Here is a 25,335-nt window from a genome sequence, read left to right as displayed (position 1 = left end):
ACATTAAATAAACATTGCATGCAGTAGGAGAAATTTAAATCTCATACAGACATAAGTCGAAATCCCTGTTTCTGTATAGCATCCTACCTTGCATTGAATGACTCAGGCACAATACATTGCATGTTGAAACAATTTATAATTGTATTGAGGAATTAATTGGTTGGTCTCACAAGTAAAAAAGATCTGTCCAATGGCATCCTAGAGTAATGACTTATTTTTTATAATTACATTTGTATAATAGTTTAGGCATACTGTCATTTTGATCGAATCATTGTTAGCATATATGTCAAGAATTTAAATATTGAAAGATAATAGCCAATACACTACAATATGATTGAGATAATATTTAAAAAGTGTTACCTATAAAAAGTTGTCTTTGATCTATAGCAACGTTTTGAGACTTGAGGCAACACTTTTAGGGGACCTTGCCGATGCAGTCGTTGCCTTAGATCGAAGCAATATTTTTTGCTTCAAAAGCAACGCTTCTAAAAAGAATTCTTTAGAAGGATTGCTTATTTTTTAAAATAGACTATGCTTCTGAACTATTTTAGACAACACTTTACCCCTGCTCTTTTAGCTGTGATGCTTCAACTACTAGCAAAAAGTGTCGTCTCTTCCTCTGAATATGCAACACGTTAAAATGTCGCCTATTGTTTAGAATATATAACACGTTAAAATATTGCCTATTTATTTGAAGTTGCAACCTAGTAAAGTGTTGCATGTCAGTTTGATATGCAACCCTTAAAAGCATTGCCTATTCTTCTAAATAAGTAAATATGCAACCCTTAAAAGGTTCTCTTTTTGGCTAAAAATAAGGGTTATTTTTGCAGTGAAAATACAAAAGAAACGTGTAATCATTTTAATTATTAAATAAATTTGTACACAATAAAATTCAGAAAAGAGATAAAATCTTAATAGCTAATAAAGTTCTAATTAAAATAAATATTAAAAAGTTCAACTAGCATTTCAAATACATATACTCATGTTTGCCAATGTCATAACAATTTGGTGAAGAAAAAGATCTTAGCCTGGTTGAAAACTCATCAGATTCGAAAACAAAAGATTGTTGCTGGAGGCAAAGATTCTAGCTTAGTTGAACGCTCGTCAGATATGGTAGACCTCCGTCATCTCCGTGATTTTGATTGTCTAAAGAATTACAAACAGACGCTTGATTATTCTTAGAAGTCAGGTATTGATGTGCATCCAGAGATGAAAAAAAAAAACATCAACCCAGGACCAGGAAATGAGCAAGTTTCTTATCATAAGCCTTAGGCAGAAGCTGAAACATCAACCAAAATAGACTTGGTTTGATGCATGTAGCCCCAGCAAATTTGAATGCCCCTGCTCACCAATAAATATCTCTTGACAGAATCTGCAAATGTATATTATGGGCAGATATAAGAATGAAATGATCTCAACAACTTCAGCTCTCAAAACAGGAAAGACAATAGGTCCAAAGGTAAGATACTAACTTAACAGGTAAGACAATAGTGCTAACAAGATTACAATTATCTCGTGGAAGTAGAACAAGATTAACTTCCTAACTCAATGTAAAAACATCCACATTTTTTTCAAAAGAAAATCTCAGAGCATTCATAATGTGGTTTAATTTGCGAGTTGTTTTGGAAAAGATTAGAAGAATAACATGGTGTCCGAAGGTGAACCACATAGTATCCGATTATGAATTGAGCGCAGTGCAAAGCGACAGGAAAATGGTAACTTGCAGGAAAACAGGAATCTTCTGGAGATAAATCTATACTCTGTTGCTCATCCTTGTGATATTCTACATTCAGCCCATTGATGAAATAAGTAATTTATATACCCTTGCAACAAACTCAAGCCAAACAAACAGTCACGTAACAGTAACAAAAATGCAGTTATTGTTTGCAGGAACCTATTCCATTAACCATGCTAGAAAAATATCCAAAGTATATTGGAGACTAGTAAAATGACAAGCACAGGTGTTTTTGGTCTCGTATTTCATCTCACCATTTCATCACATGCTGCAAGCAAAGCACCATAAGGATACAGATGTGGATATCCTGCAATCTGATTCAAGAAAGCCTCAGCTAAATCAAGCTCTAGTGCACGGCTGCAACTGACTGAAAGTGCTGCCAAAGTTGAATCAAGTGGCTTCAAATTATTCTGTTTCATTTTCTTTAACTGCAAATTAGATTAAGTGATAATAAGGTCAAAATAAAATTGTATTTTACCAAAACAAGTATATAACCACTTAAGCAGGCATGAGGTCAATTGTGTCACATTAGATATCAATTTCAAGTTCCAATACCATGAAGCAATTAATGATCAATTAAGCCCAAAAGTAAGTGGATGAAATTTCCATGAATTCCCTCTGGTAGCAGCCCGCTCAAAGAATAATAGAATAAGGAAAAAAAAACTAAAATAATATAAAAGTTACCAAAAATAAGTGACTTTGAACACAATGATTGTAACAGAACTTACTATTTCCATGCCATCCTTAAAATGTCTTTGAGAAACAACTGCTCTAACAAGGCAATCATATGCATGCCTGCTTGGGTCCAAACCAAGGTCTTGCATCTGAAGACAAAAGAGTCCTTCAATATGTTGAGAGGTATTATTCTAATGAAGTTGTCAATAAATACAGATTCCTCAAAATTTCCCATAAAAGACAAATAATGTGTTATGAAAGAGTTTTGAAAGGAAAAATGTATTGAGACAGTAACACCAATATTCATATCATATCTGCTATTCTGATTGACATTAAACTAAAGGGTGCTTTAAATATTTGAGATCTGGGGGTCTGACATGAAAAAAAAAAAAAAAAAAATTGACATAGTAGAATTCAACTTATAGAGAAACTTTCAGGATTTCAAAGTTTTGAAGGAAAATAGAATCTATTGACCCGTATTACCATCACACATAGATTATACACGCATACCGGAATGGTCTGTAATTTACATCCTCACGCGAGCAGAAAAATAATACGGAAATAAAAAAATAATATAATACGGAAAATAATGGAGAGAAGAGGGAGAGAAAAGGATGAACAAATTCAATTTTTATTTATTTCATTTTTTTTTTGAAAAACAACAAAAAAAAAATTACAAGGAATCATTGAATCTAAGAAAAAGAAAAAAGGAAAAAGAAAAAATAGAGCTAATCCCAGATTAAGGTTCTAAAAACCCTAATTTCTAAAAACCGTACCTTTATACAAAATTGACCGATGAGCCGTAGAAAAAACCCTACCTTTATACAAAGAAGAAGCTAATCCCAGATTAGGGTTTTTAGAAATTAGGGATTTTTGTATAATCAAGAACTCTAATTTCTAAAATCCCTAATTTCTAAAAACCCTACCACTATACAAAATTGACCCGATCATCTGCGTGGAGCAATTGTAGGCTATGCCTCTGTCTGTTCTCCATCAGTCTCAATAGCTTCCTCTTCCCGGCAACCATTGCCTTCTCCATCAGCCTCACTCGCTTCCTCTTCCCGGCAGCGGCGGCGTAGCTCTTCTTTCAGATGGAGAATCATCGGTAACAGTGAGTGATCGAGCAATAGGACTTTCAGGCTTATAGCAGGGTGGGACTTTAATTTTATCTGATATTAGTTAATTAAAGAAATCAATTTATTAAAATATTTTTTAATTAATTAATTAATAATAAGCCTTAGGAAAAAAACTAATCTCTATCATTGTTGTTAACTTAGAAATTGACAATAGACAAGTAATAAGGAATTCATAAAAAAAATAAATAATAAATTTTGTCTATCATTAATATTATTGGTGAAAAATATTTATTAAAAAAAATTAAAATATTAAGTCATTAATAAACATCTTTAGATGAAAGACATCAAATTCAAAAAAAAAAAAAAAAAAGCTAAAATTATAGATTCTTGAATTTTGTCAAGCTATAATGAATTAATTTTTTTTGTATATAAGAAACCATTTAATATATTTAAAAGATAAAATATTATGATAAATTTTAAAAGAAATATATATTTGAACTAAAATAAAATTAGTTGATATATTTTGACTTATTCTAAAAGTTGTCACGTGTCAATTTACAAGTTTTGATATGCCAATTTAAAATAATAATATTAAAAGTTTAATCTAATCTTTATTTTTTTGGTAATTTCACGTTAAAAATGATTTTAGTCATTATTATTTAAACAATATTTTATCAAATATAATTGCTTTTGAATCAAAATATCCAAACATAAATCACGTTGAAACAAACTTAATTTTAATCAAAATCAATTCTAATATAATTAAATTGAACTCAACTCCTCTTTACAAAAACTAAACTAAACACACACTTAAATTTCTTTGAGAATTTACCAAAAAGAGTGTAATTTTAAAATCAATTCTCATACCAATTTAACTTAACATATCAAATGTCAAAAATATCCCTATTTAAATAAATAGATATTTAATAAAATAATTTTGTCAATGGCAAAATTATAAAAGAAGAAAATTTAACTCATATAAAAGTTATTCCAAACTAATTTAACTCATGTAAAAATTGTTCCAAATTAAAAAATTGAATTCTATTCTATTAGTATATTAAAATCATTTCAAACCATAGAATTAAATTTCAAATAAAAATAAATTCTTTTTTTAAAAAAAATAAAATCTTTTTTTCATACTCATACTTTTCAAACAAACTCCTAATATGTAGTTTCGAATATTTTCAAACAAATAATAGTATTTTTTACAAAAAAGTAAATAAGCATAAAAGACTGGCAAAATCTTTTTCCATTTTTTTACTTCTCCTCTTATGAGCTTATATGAGAACTATGATGCACGGACACTGACACGGACACGGAACACGACACGACACGGGACACGCTGACACGCGAATTTTAAAATCTTACCTGACACGGGGACACGTATACATATAAAATATAAAGTAGTTTTTAGATAAATCGTAATGATATTTTGATATTCTATTGATATTAAAATATAAATTAAAAATTTTAATTATTTTTAGAGGTAAGTACGATTTTGGTCCCTTAAGTTTAGTGCCAGAATAGAATTCGTCCCTCTTGTTATTTTGTCATTAAAATCGTCCTTAATATTTTTTTTCGTATTAAAATCGTCCTTTTTATTAAAATTTTTAATTTAATACCTAAACTACCCCTATTCCTATTTTAATAATAAAAATTATAAAATTAAAAAAAAAAAAAACAAAACGCGTTTGGGGAGGAGGGGGGGGAAGAAAACGCGTGGGTGGGTGAGGGGGGAGGGAGATGGCGCCGGGGAGGGGAGGGGAAGGGAGCGGGGGAGGGGGATGGCGCCGGGGAGGGAGCTGCTCACGTTGCTGCCGTCAGACCCTGTCGCCGCCGTTCGTGCTTCAGTCGCCGCTGCTGGTCGCCGCCTCATCGCTGCTGCTCGTCGCCTCTGCTTCTTGCTTCGTCTTCTGCTTCTTCTTCTTCTTCTTCTTCTTCCCTTCTTCTTCTTCTTCTTCTTATTATTATTATTGTTGTTGCTGATTTGTTGCTGATTTGTGGAATATTATTGTTGTTTTCTGTTTCTGATTTGTTGATTTGGGTGAGGGGGAGACGGGGAGGGGGAGGTGACGCGGGGTGGGGGTGGAGGTGCTGGGAAGGGAAGACGGGGAGAGGGGGGGTGACGCCGGGTGGGGGTGGGGGTGCTGGGAAGGGAAGACGGGGAGAGGGGGGGTGACGCCGGGTGGGGGTGCTGGGAAGGGAAGACGGGGAGGGGGGTGACGCCGGGTGGGGGTGCTGGGAAGGGAAGACGGGGAGGGGGAGGGGAAAGGGGGGGGAGGACGACGGCAGCGTTGATGGTGGTGCTGCGGTGGTGTTGGTGGAGGTTGTGGCGGTGGTGTTGGTGTTGGTGGTGGTGGTGGTGGTGGAGGAAATAATTATGTTGGTAGTGGTGAGGGTATTTTTGTCCAAAAAAAATAAAAAGGACGATTTTAATACGAAAAAAACATTAAGGACGATTTTAATGGCAAAATAACAAGAGGGACGAATTCGATTCTGGCACTAAATTTAAGGGACCAAAATCGTACTTACCCCCTTATTTTTAATATTTTATTTTAATTATATCAAGTATTTAAAATATTTTTTTATTTTAATAAATAATAATATATTATATCTAAATTTATTTTAAGAATATATGTTAAGAATAAGACTGGACACGCTGACACGTGACGGTATTTAGGCGTGTCCATATGTGTCTGGAGAAAAATTTTTTATTTTTTATTAAGACACGGTTGGACACAGCAGATACGCGTGTCGGACGAGTGTCGGTGAGTGTCGTGTCCGAAATGTGTCTGACACGCGGACACGGCAACTCAGCGAAGTGTCCGTACTTCATAGTATGAGAATGAACTCTTAGATCTTACATCAACATTAATGGTTAGATTAAGATTATATAATATTTTAGTAATTTTTTGTTTAAAAACCTTACCATAAAAACCTAGTATTATAAAATCCATCTTTAAAAAATTATATATATATATATATATATATATATATATATATATATATATATATATATATATATATTACTAGAATGTGTATTAATATTTTTTTACAGTATTTTTTAATTTAAGAGACTAATAATTAAAAAATTATTACTAATCAATGAGTTATTGTATACAAATTAAAATTTAAATATAACCACTAAATCAACCCAAGTTAATTATGAGATAAGAATTACATTGCATGAAAAAACAATTTATTTCTATTAATTTCTTAGTTTAGAATAATTTAACATATAAATAAAATTGAATTGTTTTTTGGATTGGAATGACTGTTAAATTCTCATTTGATTTATAAATACAGGGGAAGAAGAGTTATTAACCAAATGTCACACTCCAAAATTGCCACCTGCTGACAACATGGGTCAGCACAGTAGAATTTTGTGATTAAAAATATGGTGAATTATATGGTAAAGATGTAATTTTATAGATTTTTTCTTTAATAAGATGAAAGAGAGATTGATAAAAATAAAATCCATATTTTGAATAATAATAAAATAATAAAAAATAACTATAAAAATACTCTTTCTCTATACCACTTTAATCTATATACTAAAGGGCCTCTAAAAATATAGGAAAAGATAGAAGCCTACTCCCTTTACATTATTATTGTCAAAATTGTATATTATATTATTTCTTTGCATAGCACGAGCATATTACACAAGGTCCAAAGTAAAATAAATACACTTTATTAGTAAAGCATACTTAGACCACTAGTTGAATTTACCACCCACAATTATCCTACACTCGATGCCTGTTATTATAGATATCTCCGTTTTATCTCCAAAGCAAAACACGAGCCTCATCCATAAATTATTTATTCAAATAACTAATTACTTAATAACCAACTAGTTACTTAATAACCGTAATGTACATGACAGAGCCAAGCTCATAAAGGTGAGTGTCTGATATTTGATGGTATGCTATGGTCATGACTGATGTAGTACCAAAGCAAAAGTGTTTCTTTTCTAATGGAAGTAACCATACAGTTCCAGGTAACAGATAGAGAAGTTCCAGGGATTGGTGGCATCAACGGTCGGCCGAGTCAAAACAACCCGAAAATACCTAAAGGGAAGTAAAGCGTTGGGTCCGGTTATTGACCAAGATGCAAACTGACCCGGCTTGCACACTGTTCCATCATTTTCATGGACTTTCAAGTTTGTCCAATTCTTCCCATCAAGTGAGCCCTGAAAGTTTCCCACAACATAAATAACTTTTGACCCAAGAAATAACATAATCATGTAATTCTTCCCTTGTATATAACAGCTCATAATTCCATGCCTTTTTTGGGGTTAAAGCCAAATATACCCTACTACACGTGGCAACATTTTTTTGGTGGAACCGTGAATTTATCGTGTTTCTTCCTTACAGTTTTACAAAGATTTAATTTTTGTTATTATCATTTAGAACAAGTGAATGACTATCAGTTCACAGTTAAGTTTAACAAATCTTTAACACGAAATCATAAACAAAGCAAAGATTGTGTACCTGAAAATTCCAACTTCTTGGGAAGGCCTTGGAACCGTCCTGCCTAAGCGTATAGTAGTTGCACATGAGCTGCATCCAATCATTTTCCATTTTAATTTTAGAACATTGCCTCCATCTATTGAGTTATGATTTACTCGTATATAGTTGCAGTTCTACTTCTAAGCACTTACTTAAATTAAGGTTGGAGGATACAAAAAAAAAAAAAAAAGAAAGAAAAAAGAAAAAGAAAAGATCTTCAAAGTAAAAGTCTATTACTATGCAGTCATATATGTAATCTTGATGGTTTTCTAAAACTTCATATACCTGATGGTCTTGGCCAAGATCAACCGTCCACCAAGAACAGATATGGCCATTTTCCAATCGAGGCCCAGCATAGCATGTTCCCTGTGATAGCCAAATGAGTTTTGAGTACCATCTAAGAAGCTATAAATTCCATCGACAATTACACTAGAAATATTTTAGCATACCTGGTAGGTTCTTGAGACCAAAACTTTGGGATCGGTGTATCTCGAGCGGGGACTGCTCGCTGTGATGGTAATTGTCTTTCGCTGACAACAGATATAATTTGTTAATGAGGTGCATATATAGTTCACTTATTGGAGCTTGCACTTGAAACTACCAAAGGACATCAATAGGAAAAATGTAAAGTAGATGATCTACCACCTCTGCTAAGAGAGGATTGACCCATGGGTGTTCACCATAGGATGTGCCTGCAAAGTACAAAACTCCATGGTTGTCCCCATCACAAATGTACTGGAGCTCCCGGTAACTGGAATGTCTATGTTGGAATCTAACCCTATAAGGAAATCCAATGTGAGCCGTTCCATTTAGAAATGACACTAGAGGGAAGAGTTATGAAAATTATAAAGATGTGCGTGCTTTTTTAACTATTGAATCAGAATTCATGATACAGTTTAAAAAAAAAGAATATAGACTGTTCCACAATCTAAATTTTGAAAATCTTAACTCAACATGTGACTTAATGCCCGAATGAAGTTGAGGAAACAAAACTAAGTTGAAGAATTTACTTTTCTTCATTTTCCAGCCGCGCTTGTCCACATTGAATGAAATTGATAGCTTCAATAACCTGTAGTGAACAGCAGAATAGAACAATTACTCGGACAATATTTACAAAATTACATTACACAGATGTCTTGAAAAATAAACTAAAGTAAGACAGATGACTTACAAGATCTTGCAAAACAGGAATATGCGAGGTAATGTTGCTTTTCTGCAACTGCACAGAATTACAACGTACAGTCAGAATAAGCAAGCTCTTCGGCTTTACAATGTGCACTAATGTCTAACTTCATGTTATACAAACCTTCTCAAGTAAGGAATATGGTAGCAGCGGAAACCGCACAAATGGCAATAAGTCATAAACTGACTGCAGCCTCTCCCCAAAAAGGATCTCAGGTTCTGAATTAACCAGCAACTCATCCACCATTTCCCACCCAAGCAATTCTTTTGTTCTCATGCCGAACATTAGAATTGCGTTAAGAACTTTCTCCTCAGATGTTACTGTCAGATCTGGATGCTGCAAAATCCAAATATAAATTGTTAGAGGTAGACAAGACCTACTAAGACAGAATTTGCTAATAGTAAATTATCATATCTAAACTAGTTTGCAAGGAATTCAAAGATTAAACAACTATAAGCAGTAAGCACTATTCACATTGGGAATGCAGAAACCAATAAAACTTGTCTTCAACTTTTAAACATATCCACATAATCTTTTGTTGTTTGGCCACTCATTCCCAAGGAGCTTATCTACTTTATGTGCAATCTAATAGACAAGCAGGCCCTTTTAGATGTTATATTTTATTCAGCAATACCATTTGTGAATACACTGTCAAATTCAACAGAAAGAAAAACTTGAAGAGAGACACACCTTAATGATATTGATGAAAGTTGCCTCATCTAACGAAACAAAATCAGTACTTGAACTGATATAATAGTCAAAGTTCATTGAAATTCTCCTCTCTAATGTTTCTCTAATAGGTCTACATGATGGGATTGAAGAAATCACTTGGAGAAGTGGACATACTGAGTCCTGCAACAAAGTTCAACAGTTAGCTTCACAAGCTACGGCATTATTAGTTGCCAAAATTGTCTGCTTCCTCCTCCATTAAATTTCTGTATAATAGGAAAACTCTCTTGTTTGACGTTCATCCAAAAGAACTTCATCCCTGCATATGTATGTAGACAAGAATAACTCTTAGAATCGATTCTTGTAAAAAATGGATCTCTTCTTTTTGTTTTCAGAAGTCCAAAACCGCAACTCTCTTCTCCGATCAGTTAAGTGGCACCCACATGATAAATTATTCAAACTTCTATTAAGTACCAATTTATTTGTCATTCAAGTTAACCAATCTACCTCTGAGAGGCAATCTAAAAGCATTTTGCAGCATTCTTGATGAAGAAAAGTCACTCCAAATTGGTCAGCCAACAAAAGCAGCTGGAGAAACAATGCGCCAGAATCAATAATTTTGTCATTCAATTCACCATCGTATAAGAAGTCAAGCATTGCCATGAAAGCTTCTGCCGGTACATCCTTTAGAGTAATCTCTGAGGTCATGCTTTCACTCATTCCATTTGTGAACATCTGGAAAAATGATGAAATACTTTATATAGGGAACATATCAAAATGTGAAACACTATCATGCAAAACATATCACTACCAAACATTAAATAAACATTGCATGCAGTAGGAGAAATTTAAATCCCATAGAGATATAAGTTGAAATCCCTGTTTCTGTACAGCATCCTACCAATTAATTGTATTGAGGAATTAATTGGTTGGTCTCACAAGTAAAAAAGATCCGTCCAATGGCATCCTAGTATTATAACAGCGTATGTTGAATACCTCTCATCTCAATGCTAAACATGTTAATTCTCTTGATTACCTAAAAATGTTGGTTGTTTCTTCAATCTGAGAATGTAAAAGAAAATATATTCAAGAGATTTCAGGTCCTGTTCATTGTAAAAGTATAAAATAATAAAAAGTAAAAACTTAAAATGTCGGGAGAGTTTTGAATTTTGCTAAAATTTCCTTTCAAGGTTTTCTTGGATGTAATTAACTTTGGATTGAATTTCATTTGGTCAAACTTGCAATTTAATACTTCATTCATTTAAATAGAATCTTAGTGCTAGTTAGGGGCATAAATCTTGTTGCATCAAATCTCCAAAACCCACCTTCATGAGTTTAATTCCCATGTCATGCCATTGGCAGCTTAAGTTCAATCAAACAAAAATATGGTGAAATTGGCTCACCTTGGCAAACGGGACACTCCATAAACTGAGTACAACTTTATGTGCTCGTGCAACAAGGCCGTAACTCTCAATGTAGATATTTACGTCGCTGTACTGGCCAGTTAACTTGAATTGTCTGAGTCTCTCAATGCTGATAGGAAGCGAGGCCAAAGTCGAAGAATGCAGCTGAATGCACGGGTATGTTAATTCCACTATCTTGCTAGGATCAGACAGCTTATCATCTTGCTTAAGTCGTTCCATATTCTCCTCACATTGCTTCACCAGTGACATCACTTCAAACTGTAGGCTCAAAGCCCTCAATGATCCAAGCTGATGCTGCGGAATCTACATGACACAGACACAACACAGCAACCTTGTGAATATAAAATACTAACAGTAGGAATCAAGCAAGCTTAGCACCCCAACTCAAATAAAAATCGCCCGAGCCAAATTATAGTAGAACAGTAGAATCTAAACAACAAATTTATCAGTGAAAAAAAAAACCTTCCACAAGCACGGATTATTATTAGTACAATTAACTTCCACACTAAACAATCATGGCTAAAGTGCTCACATGTAACACCAATAATAGCATATGCCAAGGTTTATGATGCGGCTGTAACCTAGCCAAATTGGCACAGCAACAAACTCCATTTAAGTTCCAAACACATTAATAAAAAGAAAAAGAGCATCACAAAAGCTACAATATCTGCCATTAACAACAACCGCAGCAAATTTAAAACTTAAAAACCATCAGATAGAGTAATCATGATTATCTTAATACTTGAATGATCAGTTTAATGACCCTCATGGTGCCCAAAAGATTAGTTTCGCTTAAATTCACCTAGAGTAAGAACTAATTTGTCTACAAGCTGGATATTGGATAACTATATGACATTATAATCTTTCGAGTACTACAGGATAATATCAATCCAGGAAGATTATTCTATCAATAACTAACTTTTAAGAGTTAAATTGATGGAATAACACCGAACCTGGGTCCAGCCAGTGTATATGTACTGAAGCAGGGCATGAAGAACGCCATAAGAAACCATGGGCAGCTTAACTACGAACGACGAAGGCGAGCAGAAAGAAAAGTTCCCAGAAGCTGCCAAGATCGCCTTATGAGCAGGCACAGGCCGTTCCTCGGAACCAACTATGAACAACATGTCAGACAACTCCCAACTCTCAAGAAAATTCTTAAGTCCCCATTTCTCATAATCCATCATGATGATCTCTTCCCCTTCACCATCCTCAACCTGAGACACACCAAAACTCACGTGCTTCCACTGGGGCACGTGAGGCGTCAAAGACAACACATTTACATTCCTATACTTGACATGCTTGTCCCAGCTGCTCAGCCCAATGTACTGAACCCCACAGTTCGGGTTCGGGTCCCTCCACTGGAACACAACACCCTGGAGAGGGTAATTTCCATTACCAACACTTATCAAACCATCGTAAATGCTGATCCAGTAGCTCTGGAACGAGGAGGAACAGCACAAACCAATCCCTGCCACGTCTACAACGTTTTTCCCGTTGACCTCGATCCGAAGTCGCCGGTTCCGGTGGCTCCCCAATATCACGGTGTAGTGAGGGCTACTGTCCCTTTTATAGTGATACCTATGTTACACAAATTCAAATTAAATACAATACCATACGATATGGAAAATTTCTTGTCTATTACGAAAGAAAATGAATTTAAATATCTCGAAAATGGTTAGATTTTTCGAACTAACCAATCTTTAATAGGTATCGAATTAGTACCCTAAGCCAAGGATACCTAACAGTATATTTGAGCGCCAACAATTGAATGATGTAAACTATTTCGAAAACGGTTAGCTTTTTCGAACTAACCACATCGAATTAGTTTCTTCTATCGTTTCAATTGTGAGCGGTCAAATCTCAGATATGGTAGTTTTCTCGAATCAGTACCCTTGGCTTCCAACATTCTGACGAAACACCAAAGTGACGTCGTTGCAGGCGTAAGCCTCGAACGCCACGCAGCCGCGACCGGCTTCTCGGAACTTGAGATCCTCTCGCCACGCGCACTCGAATGGCGGAACCGTTAAGAACGTGTCCTTCTTCTCCACCATCGTCGGTTGAGATCTAACTAATTCGTAAATTCCACTTTCTAGAGTGATCGGTATTTGAGAAGGAAAAAAAAAAGAAAGAAAGAAAGTGGCTTCTGTTGTTGTTGAAAAATGAAAACTGCAGCGCAGGGAGGGAATTTTAAAGAGTGGTCAGATTTTAGAAGGCAATCATTGATGGAACATCGTTATCAAAGGCAACAGCATCCAGCATATACATACATGGTAAGAAAGTGCTAGAAGTTTTGTTTCATAAAAATAAAAAATTAATTAATTATGTGAAGAAAGGATAGAGATGAATGATGTGAAATTAATTAAGAATAGTGGTGGGGGTGGGGTGTGGATCCTGAGCCACAAGCTTATCCCAAAAATGAAAAGAAAGCAGGAAGGGGTTGATATAGAAAATATCTGTGCTGACTAAGATCCTCGTAAGAAAATTGGATTGAAAGAGAAGGGTGTGTTTGGCGTCTTGTGCGGATCTTTGCCTCATTGGATTTTTGTGGGGTCATCGGAGACAGAGAGAGTCACATCACATCACATCCAAGATCCACCGTTATGCCCACTGATATTTCCAAGTTTTTTGTTTTTTTAAGCCACTAGCTCTTATTAGATTCAAAATTTTATCATTTTACAATATGAAAATAATCATTTGTATATTAATTCACCTTTTTCCTTGTTTATGTTGTTGTTTGAAAAGTAAAATGTGACCAATTATTTTGTTATTGAAATCAAAAGGGATTACTACTAATAATCTAGAATGTATAAATAATATTTCAGCTCAGTTTTTATTTAGGAAAAATTAGTATAAACACAAGATATTAAAATAGATAAAGAATTTTAAAAGAAAAACCAGTAATTTTCAATTAAGTAAAAGTACCAAAGACTTTTTACATGTAGATGATACTGATAAAATCCCAACATTTCTCAATTATACTTACAATCTTCAACAAAGATTGAATTAGTTGGGTAGTTTGTTTAGTATAATTTTGTTAAACTAACCTCATTTTCATGGGCATTAAATTAGTTTATATCTTTCATTGATAGAATTGTTAGCATTCAAATCTTTTATTACCATAAATAATAGTTAACCCTATTGGTCTTTTATTAATTCTCCATTTGATCTATTTCTATACAATTTCAGCTCAATCTAAGTGTGCTGTTCACTTTGAAAAGAATTTAACTTCATTTGGTTGAAGACAATCATTGCAACCAGAGAGAAGTGTTTCTAGGTCTGGTAAAATAGAAAACAGTTGCTCTTAACCAAGAACAGAAAAATTACTCTCAACAGAGCTTGAGACAGCAGAAACATCTAAAGCGTATTCAAGGAAGGTGCCATGGCTCTGATGATTATATCTGCCTATTGTGGTAATAACTTGAGGACTGATAAGATCTCATGCGACCAGGCACCAAGAGCCTCCTTGTATGGAATTGTGATTCAAGTCTTTTGGCCCAAAGGCTTTGATCAGCTGACTTGAGCATTGGAAATCCTGCAACAGCACACCATCTTAAATTCAACAATGCAACTGAGAGTTCCTCGTTACGATCTTTAAATAGCTTAATTATTCTTGACTCGGCATCCGAATCTTCTGCAAAAATGAATTCGTCGAGAAAATCTTCCTCTTTGAGTATGCTGGCGTATTTAGACATCATACGCAAAGTTAAGACCTGCAATGCTTCCATTGCTGTATGGTGAAAACCAGCAGCTACATATGCACAGAAGACATGGCGACATGTTGCTGGATCAGGCTGAATTTTCTCTCTGTGCATATACTCCACAATAAACTCAATTATATCAATCCTTCCCTGATACAAAAAGAAATTTTCAAGGCAAAGAGAATATTATTAATTCTCTAAATTTTCCTTCTTTAATGGAAAAAGGTACGCCCCAATGAGACTTTTATAAGTGAAGAAACTTGCCCATGAATACAAAGTACTAACATGCAAGTGTGCAGAAATTGTAATACAGCATATAATATAGTAGTTGCAACAGAACACTTCAAACTTACCTATGGGCATTTCTATGAGTTTCATTTTGGGGAGAAGAAAGGAAAACGAAGGGAAGCATTCTTAAGAGTACTAGTTAGTCTAATTTAATCACACCTATATTTCCCTCCTTTTCCTTCTTACCTTGTGAGTTCTATTTTAAAGGGAAAGGGAAGAAAATGTAGAGATTTGAGGAGAAATAGACTCGACAGATTTGAAACAGATTACTCTTATTTGTTACTTTTAATCCCCCTCCAGGAAGAGATACTTCCGAGGATATTTTATCGATGACTCTTTGGCACAAAATCCAGATTTACTAATGAAACATTTAATTATCAACATTCAATTATTTCAGTTTGGGGATCTCACACTACATTTCTCAATTCTTGCTATCTTTGGAATATTTTGAAGGGTAAAACTGAAAACGTGAACAATAAATGCTTCATTGACATACGAGAAATTGAGAATGGCAAATATTTTAACGTTTCCACCTAAAATAACACATAAAATAGACTGGAGGGAATATAAGATAATGAGCAGGGTACCTTGTAACTTGCAGATCGAAGAAAGGTATTAAACAGCAGCACATCAAGTTGAATCCCACCCAATTTGGCCCGTTCCAACAGATTCAAGGCTTCACTAAAATTCTCATTTTCCATCAAAATCTGATACGTACAGGATCAGTAATGTATCAAGTTGGTATATCAAGGTTCTAAAGACAAACTACGGGCATGACACACAGCAAATCAGTAGATATAACAAAACATGCAAAATGGGCAATGTTCTACATACAGCTCCACGAATAAGATATAATTCACCTCCCAAAAATGTCCAGAAGTCAGCAAAAATATCCCTGAATCTGGACATTTTGTTGGAATAGAGCCACTGCAAGCCAACTGATATATTGAGCAATACGGAGAGGACAAACCAAAGCTAAATGATCCAGGCGATGGCTTATACTTCCCTTGGGTAATGGGAAAAACTTTTTTTTTTTTGCCACAAAGAAAACATAAAATTTAGGCCAAAGCAAATATTTGGTGGTTTCATATGTTCAAACTCCATATAGCCTGCTAATTTCAACAAAACGGCACCATATTTTGTTCATCCAACTCCCTTATTCTGAAGGAATTATGAAAATGTTAGGCAAATTATGTACCAATAAAATGTGCAAGACAAATGCATGAATTTGTCACTTGCTAGCAAGTTGATTTACTTGACTTGCGGAAGGGGACATGGAAGTTCATAAAGTTGTTAGACACAAAATTCTATCACAATCCTTCACTGAACAGCTTAAGCTCATAATCTATTAAGAAGTTGACATGAATCAGAACATCCATGTACTAGGTAGATGGACATGAACATTGATTAAGCTGAAAGGCCAAAGGGGTTTGGCGTCAAATGTTATAATAAAATCATTTATAAGCTTCACCTAAACACATAAGCTTTAAGGATAGATGCCTCTTGACAGGTACAATAAAATGATAAACAAGCACATCTTACTGTTTTTATACGAATCATCTCAGTCAAGTAAATTTTGGTTGGGGGGGGGGGGGGGGGGGGAGAGGGAGAGGGAGGGGGGGATTCGCAAAATCTCACAACCCTTAATGAGAGCAAGACATGTGCAAACCTTTATGAGAGAAGTATACGTGCAAATCTCCAGATGAAACCCTTTACGTATCATCATTGAAACCAACAAAGAAGCCGATTTGAAGCATCTTGTGATGCTACAACAATCAATCATTATATCATATGTTGCCGAATCTGTGTGGAAGCCAAACTTCTTCATTTTCTTAAAAATTTCAATAGCCATATGACTCTGCATTTCCAGACATGATTAATAAAATACCTACTTTACATGGGAAGTGTCAAATAGTAAAGTAATGACATCTGAGTCACTTACTTCTCTGGCTTCAACAAGATAATGCAACACTGTGTTGTACATCTCTGTTCTCAAAGAAGAGTTGCTGTAAATGGAAAGATTCTCTGCCACATGTAAATATTGGAACAATTCTCTTATCATTCCTTCTTCTCCGAGGGCCTTCAACTGAGAAGAAAAAGAACACAGGCAAGTGATAAGCAATGTAAATGAACAACATACCATTCCTGTCCTATCAACCTAAGTGAACTTTGATAGCATTAGTAACAGAGTTATACCAACAACATAGTAAATAGTAAGACTAGATTTCCCATCAGTGCGCTCCCACACAAGTATCTATATGTGCATATGAAGGAAAGTAGAAATAAGAACTAAAAGAAGAACATAAGTTTTCTTTTTTTTTTTTTCCCCAATCAAAAGAAGTAGCAAGATGTATCAAGAGATGCCATTTACATCAAGGTCTTTTCTTCCAAGAGTTTCTTTGGCCTTCCTTGACTTCTGTATATCAGGCTACACTCCATCACATCAGCTCCTCTTTGCCTTTTGTGGTTTTTTCCTTACCTGACCATCACATCTAAGGCAAGATTGTCATTTTTATCCTCAATAGCTGTTGTGTATCAATTTTTACAATTTCCTTGTTTCTTGTATGTTCACCCATTCACCACAATATTATCACATCAGCAATATTAATTTATGCTGCTGTTGGCAGTTCAATCTCAAACATACATAGGATGAAGCATTATTTATGACTTTCCTTTGAACTTAACCACCTCCATTTAATTCACCACACCACCAACACCATCACCAGCAACAACATATGGCACAAGAGTAGTCTAACCTAACAGTAGAGTGCAAAAAAGGTAATATGAATTGAGCTTACCAAGTTTTTCATTGAAATATGACTGTGCTGAATCCCATTCTTGGCCATATCCCTTTCAATAGCATTAATTCTTTTAAATGCATCCGCCTGTGACATTCTGTTACCATTTTCGTATGGGGCATTTACAGTGCCAAACAATGAAAAAAGATTCTCGTATATCCTGATATCAGGTACAAGTTTTATCTGCTTCATTTTGGCAAACACCCTCAAAGCACGTTCGGGTTGATCCTGCAAATTTTGATTAGTTTAATGAAAAGTAAGCATTATAGTTTCCACAATGCAAGACACGAAAAATGGTAACTTGCAGGAAAACAGGAATCTTCTGGAGATAAATCAAGTATAAAGCATAAACTCTGTTGCTCATCCTTGTGATATTCTACATTCAGCCCATTGATGAAATAAGTAATTTATATACCCTTGCAACAAACTCAAGCCAAACAAACAGTCACATAACAGTAACAAAAATGCAGTTATTGTTTGCAGGAACCTATTCCATTAACCATGCTAGAAAAATATCCAAAGTATATTGGAGACTAGTAAAATGACAAGCACAGGTGTTTTTGGTCTCGTATTTCATCTCACCATTTCATCACATGCTGCAAGCAAAGCACCATAAGGATACAGATGTGGATATCCTGCAATCTGATTCAAGAAAGCCTCAGCTAAATCAAGCTCTAGTGCACGGCTGCAACTGACTGAAAGTGCTGCCAAAGTTGAATCAAGTGGCTTCAAATTATTCTGTTTCATTTTCTTTAACTGCAAATTAGATTAAGTGATAATAAGGTTAAAATAAAATTGTATTTTACCAAAACAAGTGTATAACCACTTAAGCAGGCATGAGGTCAATTGTGTCACATTAGATATCAATTTCAAGTTCCAATACCATGAAGCAATTAATGATCAATTAAGCCCAAAAGTAAGTGGATGAAATTTCCATGAATTCCCTCTGGTAGCAGCCCCGCTCAAAGAATAATAGAATAAGGAAAAAAAACTAAAATAATATAAAAGTTACCAAAAATAAGTGACTTTGAACACAATGATTGTAACAGAACTTACTATTTCCATGCCATCCTTAAAATGTCTTTGAGAAACAACTGTTCTAACAAGGCAATCATATGCATGCCTGCTTGGGTCCAAACCAAGGTCTTGCATCTGAAGACAAAAGAGTCCTTCAATATGTTGAGAGGTGTTATTCTAATGAAGTTGTCGATAAATACAGATTCCTCAAAATTTCCCATAGACAAATAATGTGTTGTAAAAGAGTTTTGAAAGGAAAAAGGTATTGAGACAGTAACACCAATATTCATATCATATCTGCTATTCTGATTGACATTAAACTAAAGGGTGCTTTAAATATTTGAGATCTGGAGGTCTGACATGAAAACAAAAATGAAATTGACATAGTAGAATTCAACTTATAGAGAAACTTTCAGGATTTCAAAGTTTTGAAGGAAAATGGAATCTATTGACCCGTATTACCATCACACATAGATTATACACGCATACCGGAATAGTCTACCTGTAACATAATCTTCTGCACAAGCTCATAATTTTTGTGCTGTCTACACCCATATAGTACTTGATCAAAGGACCATATCAAAACCTCCTTAAGCAATGAGTGTTCTTCTCTATTTAGGCCAGCTAGTGCCGCAGTTTTAACTTCTCTTTTTCCCACACGAAAAGCTTCCTGCTCTACACTAGCACAAATAGCATCTGGGAAAGCAGGACATATCCAAGAATCCAGTTGCTCGTTCTCCTTTAAATCCAATAAAGTTGAACTAAAATCCCTATTTGAAGGTACAGGGATATCCAATCTAGCAGAAAATAACCTCCCACTAGCCTTTCTAGTGATACCAATGTTTCCCATGATGGCTAACGACACCATATGCTGTAGTGTTTTATAAGCAGATTTTAAATCTTTCAATGCTGTAAAAGAGTGAATGAATTTCATCAGAGGTAACATACTCATGCTGTAGTTTTTAATATAATCCTCCCAAATTAAATGAACCGTGGACAAGTTTTCCTGCAAAACTGCAAGCTGAGAAACAGGGTCAAGACAAATGGTAATTATTAAAAAAAAAAAAAAGGAGGCAAAACTGTAATAATTACATAATTTTCAATATTCTGTATCTCTGTAATTTGAACATCAATGTAAATAACGAAAGTTGATAATATACATTTTCTCTTAGTTTATTGAAATGGAATAAAATGTTTAATATCAGATATAATTACACTATTCTAAGATATTTTAAATAAAAATTAAGCGTTCCTAATAAATGTAGTGATGTTAATATTGGCATCAAATTAAACAAATTTTAAAAATAAAACAATTTCAATAATATATATAATCAATAGTTTAAATGACAATACTATTTTTTTTTTAAAAAACTATACTAGGTAATTTGCACTAAAGTATATGTTTTGAATATAGAGGGAAGGGAAGTGTATTCAAACTCATCTCAAAGAGAAGGTGAGTGTAATTAATTACATACAGAAAGATTTAATAAGTAAATTATATCAATGCCAAGACTGAGGGAGGAGATTATAATGATCGCAAATCCTTATGATATATGTAATAAAACAATGAAGCCCGAAATTAGTGCTCAAACAGAAGTTTCACCACAAAAATCTACCCATGATTTGGAATATAAATGAGCCAAAGACTATTCTAGTTGCAAACTAGCATCATATATGTACCAATCACTATATAATACATTGTAACAAACCTAAGAACACATCATTGTTCAAATAAAGTGATTCACAACATTACACTGAATTAAAAAATATATGCTTGTATAATCTGTCAAATATTAAGTTCAACAGTAAAGCAATAAAGTTTTTACTTTCCACAAAATCAAAACAATAAAGTTTTTTATGTTCCACAAAATCTATATAATTGAATGATGCTATAACTTTCTATCTGCAAACCTTGAGAAGCTCTATATATGTGATTTCATTCTTCCCTGCCATCTGCTTTTCCATCAATTCCAAACATTTTCTTGCATGAATTATATTCTTCTCTTTAACGCAGGATGTTAATAAAAAATTATACAGAGAGGGAACTGGATGGAAGTCATGACTTTCTCCAAGAAAATCCACCATATTAAAGGCCTGAACAAAGGCAGAAAAGAAATAAAAATCTTCCAACGTTAAGATGATCCACTAGTGACTACTTTATGAATTTACAGTATAATAAAAAAATTTTTTCACAGAAAACAAATATAAATAGAATCTCAGAAAAGCTTTAGAATCTATAGAGAGAAGCTTTGGAATTCTGTTATGATGATTTTGATAATTATAATTGATTAATTACACTCAGATTACGGAACCTATACTGCAATAGCAAGGGTAGTTGAGGGATTCTACACTGGAGTTAGTGACAGTGGATTAGTTATGCTGGTTGTCATTGTGAAAGCCTAACCTATACGCATCAACTCACACTATTATCCCCCTGAAACGGGGCTCTCTAAGGTCCTGCAGATCTGCTACATGCAATGCTTCTTTAACTGAGGAACTTAACTTTGGAGACTGTTTTAGTGATCAGATCTGCTGGCTGCTCTTCTTAAGGGATCGAACAGTTAACAGCTACCCTTGCATCTCTTTTACTCTGACAAAGAACAATTTCACCTCCATATGTTTGGTCCTTGAGTGCAGATCTGATAATAACTCTTCTCAGATTGTCAAAATACACCACTGATCTGATTATAGGAACCTGCAGCTCCTCTAATAAGGATTGTAGCCACATAATCTCACCTGGTAGATCATCCAAGCTCCTGCATTCTCCTTCTGTGCTGGACCTTACCACCAGAGTTGGTTAGTGATAGCTAGGGTTAGTTATGCCAGCTGACATTGGTGTAAGCCTAACCTACACTCATCAACTCACTCTATCAAAGATCACCTTAGTATTATCTCCCCTCTCCATCAAGATATTTACAGAGGAAGGGAAGATAAAAGGAAATATATAATCAATTATAGCATTTATGAAACTAATATTTTTACCTCTTCCAAGTAACCCCCCTTACATAGGGTCTGAGTCATAAGAGAGACACATTTATCATTCAGGCTAATGTTTTTGGCCTCCATTAACCGCCAAGTCTCCATAACAAACTGTAACGAATGAAAAGGAGAAGGAATAAATTTCACACGCATAAGATATTCAACAAAAGCCGATGGTAACATCTCAGAGGTAGTGTATATACTCATGGGAAAGAGAAAAAGAAGAAACAAAAATAAAGCACCGAGATATTTTCTTCTTCCTAATTGCACAAAGGAGAATATAGAGTTGGCATCTGATAATTGCAACTGAACAGTGTAAATATTACTTATTGTTACCTAGACCTGTTCAGATACGTTAAAGTTTATGATATTGCCGCAGTTAGTAATTAATACAGTTTGATGAGAATCTGTTACGTACCCTCCCAGAGATAGTATGGTTAGGAGAGAAGATGCAGCTAAGGTGCAGCCTCTCAAAATATTGCTTTGTTATCTTCTCTTCTACCTTTCTTTCATAAATCATACTATTCTGGGAAATACAGTGATATCACACCGAAACCACTCCGTATCTCCCTGTTTCTGTACTTTTTCTTTATCTCTCTACTGTTCTATTCCTTTCTAGATGTTACTGGTGCAAGGTTCTTACAGAATCACCAAGCCATGTGTAGAGACATTGAAACAATTTGTAGAATCATTACTTAAGGATATAAATGAACTGCAGCTTTTATCACAATGTCATACATTTTGAACAAATTTCAATATATTTAAGTATTTATTTGTCAAACCCAGAAAATTAATGTAGGAAAACACAGAAAGACATGTGGCGTCCACGTTATTTATATAGCGTACCAACGGATCACAAGATTGTGCACAGCACTTAAAAATAGGAAGAAAATCATCAGCTCTTAATGAAGGGCTTCTCTGAGCAAAACCCAAAAGTAAGTCAGAAGCCTTTCTTCTGTCACCATAGCGAAGTGCCTTAACAATTTTTCGGATTTTCATAGAATGTTTAGATGATCTTCTAACAGGATCCATATAACCAGAACCTGCATTTATGGAGTATAAGTAATTGATTGATCAATTAATAATAAAACAAAAGTTTAACTTAATGTTACACTATTAAATAACCTTTTTATCATAGTAATTTTTTTTTAAAACCTACCAGTGGCTTACAAGCCTATATATTTTAGATAATGTCTAGAAAATTTCATATCAATCCAAAATCATTTAACATACCTTTTTATAGATCAAAATTGACGATAATATAATAGTTTAAAATATACATGAATTGAGTTATCAAAATATAGTCCAATTGATGTTCAATTTTTCAAAATTTGGTACAAATGATCTTCATGATAGGTGAATATAATTCAATGGTTTGATTGATAAAAACTCATAATTTATAGAGATACAAGGGTGCAACTTTACTTAAATTGACATCGATGTCATTTATATTATGCAGCTTCATAAATTTAGATTGCAAATAATAAGAGATATACAATCGGATATATGAACATATTTGGATAATTGGAAACTATGTCCACAAGTAGTCATCAAAAGTGAGTAACTACCTCTTGTGGTGGCTGTGGTAAGATGTCGGGTGAACTCTGAATGGCCAGTGTGGGTTTCACCTCCCTACAATAACAGGAAAAGTCAGGAAAGCAGAGACAGAGAATGAAAGAGAAACTAGACAGGAAATAAAATATGAGAGATGGATACATGGTGGTAACGGTGTTTTAATTTACAAAATGTGCGGAGAGCAACCGTTGCTCTGAAACCACACATTCTTTCTCTCAACCTCCTCAAAAGCTACTCAAAGCAAATCCTGCATTCCAATTTGTGGTTAGATATTTAAATGACGTTGGCCCAAGTCCCTATAGCACAGGTCAGTCTAGGGGTGTTCATGGTCCAGCAATATCAAGCTCCCAGAGTCTGGACAATAACAGTATGACAAGAGAGTTAGGGACTATCAAAAGCCAAAACACAAACTAGACATTTGAAGCAAATATTTGAAACACTCTGAACTCATACGCATTTGGCATATAAAAGATTATCTATATAAGAAGAGTTATAGGAGAAGTTGAAAGGTCAGAAAAGCAAAGGCAACGTACTGGCCTACATAGAATATAGAACACATCAAGATTATGATAACAAACAACAAACAGGTACTGTAATTTACACAATGATAAGACCCACTAATATTTCTATTTCATTTTCACAAACAGGTTAAGCAGTGGGAATGGGAAAACGATCCTCTAAAGTGAGGAGAACTATAAAGTGATAAAATAAAAGGTTAATCACCATTGAATTTGTAATTTCTATCATGTTTGATTTAAGAAAATATTTTCTGTTAATCATCCTCTGAAAATAGATTTCATGTTTGAATTTTCAAGTTCTACGAAACATGTTTACAACAACAACAACAAGCCTTATCCCACTAGGTAGGTTCTAGGAAACATATTTATTATGACTATTTTCGTTTTCAAAAACTGAAAGTATTGAAAATTCTTTTCCAAAAGAGGTCTTCACGCCCTCAATCCCCTCTACAGCTACCGCTTCCCTCATCTCCTCCAATCACTAGTGATCAGAGCCTCCCATCACTGTTTTTAGGATCCACTTTCATGGCAAGGCATCTCATGGCTTCATCATTCACCACAATCTCAACAACGGTAATTCGCACAAGTCAGGCATTTTGTCAAACACGTACAAGGCACTCGCTCATCTCACTTAAGTTCCAGCAAGATGGAAGACTTGTATGATTCACATGCAAAGACGTTAATAAAAGTTAATAAGATGAAGCACCAGGATAATCACTTGTTGCCGGCGTCCGTCACCGAAGAGGAGCGGCGTCCACTGCTGTCGCCGGCGGTGGGAGAAAGGGGAGCCTGCAAACCTGAGAGGTGGTACCACTTAGCCTCACGTTTGACGCCGGTCAGGAGAACTTCCAGAAGCCGTGATAAGAGAGATTCTTCGGCGGCAGTGATGGGTTGGTGGCTTAGGGAGCGGTGGACGGTGGCGGGTTGGTAACTCAGGATTCAACTAAAATTGTCTAAATCTTTTAAGACCTTGTTTGGTTGCTATGGAGTCATTAGAAAAATATTTTTTTTAATTATTTTTTTTAATGTATTTAATAAAATTTTAGTAATATAAGTTAAAATATGTTTTTTTTTTAAATATTTTTATATTATCGTATTTAAACATAATTATTAAATAAAAAAATATTTTTAAATAAAATATTTAAATATAAAATTATTTTTATTTTTTTAATTTTCTTAAAATAATCAC

At 34.5% G+C, this 25,335-nt stretch overlaps 3 protein-coding genes across 16 annotated transcripts; all 3 read right to left on the bottom strand.

Annotated features, from left to right (window-relative positions):
* Positions 1-836: 836 nt before the first annotated feature.
* Positions 837-5,218, bottom strand: LOC112697827 (pentatricopeptide repeat-containing protein At1g76280-like). Of its 7 annotated transcripts, none has more exons than XM_072219404.1 (4): positions 3,187-5,218; positions 2,464-2,559; positions 1,990-2,163; positions 837-1,372 (listed from the first exon to the last, which is right to left on the bottom strand). In XM_072219404.1, exons 2-4 carry the CDS (start codon positions 2,557-2,559, stop codon positions 1,346-1,348), a joined length of 297 nt encoding a protein of 98 aa, XP_072075505.1. In that variant the 5' UTR covers positions 3,187-5,218; the 3' UTR covers positions 837-1,345. The 7 variants fall into 7 exon arrangements, 6 of the variants coding, with proteins under 6 accessions (XP_072075505.1, XP_029143549.1, XP_072075506.1 ...); XM_029287716.2 differs by having other exon boundaries at positions 3,229-3,857; XM_072219405.1 differs by lacking the exon at positions 3,187-5,218 and adding an exon at positions 2,921-2,986.
* A 1,879-nt stretch (positions 5,219-7,097) lies between these two features.
* Positions 7,098-13,685, bottom strand: LOC112697824 (BTB/POZ domain-containing protein At2g30600-like). 3 transcript variants are annotated; one of them, XM_025751177.3, is made up of 13 exons: positions 12,968-13,685; positions 12,224-12,851; positions 11,250-11,573; positions 10,354-10,581; positions 9,868-10,029; positions 9,301-9,513; positions 9,166-9,213; positions 9,005-9,063; positions 8,640-8,772; positions 8,444-8,524; positions 8,280-8,360; positions 7,977-8,045; positions 7,098-7,675 (listed from the first exon to the last, which is right to left on the bottom strand). In XM_025751177.3, the coding sequence occupies exons 2-13, from the start codon at positions 12,455-12,457 to the stop codon at positions 7,457-7,459; spliced, it is 1,851 nt and encodes a 616-aa protein (XP_025606962.1). In that variant the 5' UTR covers positions 12,458-12,851; positions 12,968-13,685; the 3' UTR covers positions 7,098-7,456. The 3 variants fall into 3 exon arrangements, with proteins under 3 accessions (XP_025606962.1, XP_025606959.1, XP_025606960.1); XM_025751174.3 differs by having other exon boundaries at positions 13,164-13,685; XM_025751175.3 differs by lacking the exon at positions 7,977-8,045 and having other exon boundaries at positions 13,164-13,685.
* Positions 13,686-14,381: 696 nt separating this feature from the next.
* LOC112697823 (pentatricopeptide repeat-containing protein At1g76280-like) lies at positions 14,382-25,168 on the bottom strand. Of its 6 annotated transcripts, none has more exons than XM_025751165.3 (14): positions 24,853-25,168; positions 23,770-23,982; positions 23,622-23,685; positions 22,900-23,096; positions 22,057-22,164; positions 20,986-21,168; positions 19,577-20,095; positions 19,114-19,209; positions 18,640-18,813; positions 18,058-18,285; positions 17,202-17,345; positions 16,929-17,117; positions 15,847-15,966; positions 14,382-15,121 (listed from the first exon to the last, which is right to left on the bottom strand). In XM_025751165.3, the coding sequence occupies exons 2-14, from the start codon at positions 23,833-23,835 to the stop codon at positions 14,666-14,668; spliced, it is 2,544 nt and encodes an 847-aa protein (XP_025606950.1). In that variant the 5' UTR covers positions 23,836-23,982; positions 24,853-25,168; the 3' UTR covers positions 14,382-14,665. The 6 variants fall into 6 exon arrangements, with proteins under 6 accessions (XP_025606950.1, XP_025606951.1, XP_072075501.1 ...); XM_025751166.3 differs by having other exon boundaries at positions 24,865-25,135; XM_072219400.1 differs by having other exon boundaries at positions 22,472-23,096; positions 24,853-25,101.
* Positions 25,169-25,335: the final 167 nt, after the last annotated feature.

This window comes from Arachis hypogaea, chromosome 16 (genome assembly GCF_003086295.3).
Source record: "Arachis hypogaea cultivar Tifrunner chromosome 16, arahy.Tifrunner.gnm2.J5K5, whole genome shotgun sequence".
Classification (NCBI taxonomy): Eukaryota; Viridiplantae; Streptophyta; class Magnoliopsida; order Fabales; family Fabaceae; genus Arachis; species Arachis hypogaea.
The sequence above is the reverse complement of the archived record's forward strand: the minus strand, read 5'-3'. Positions and strand labels throughout refer to the sequence as shown.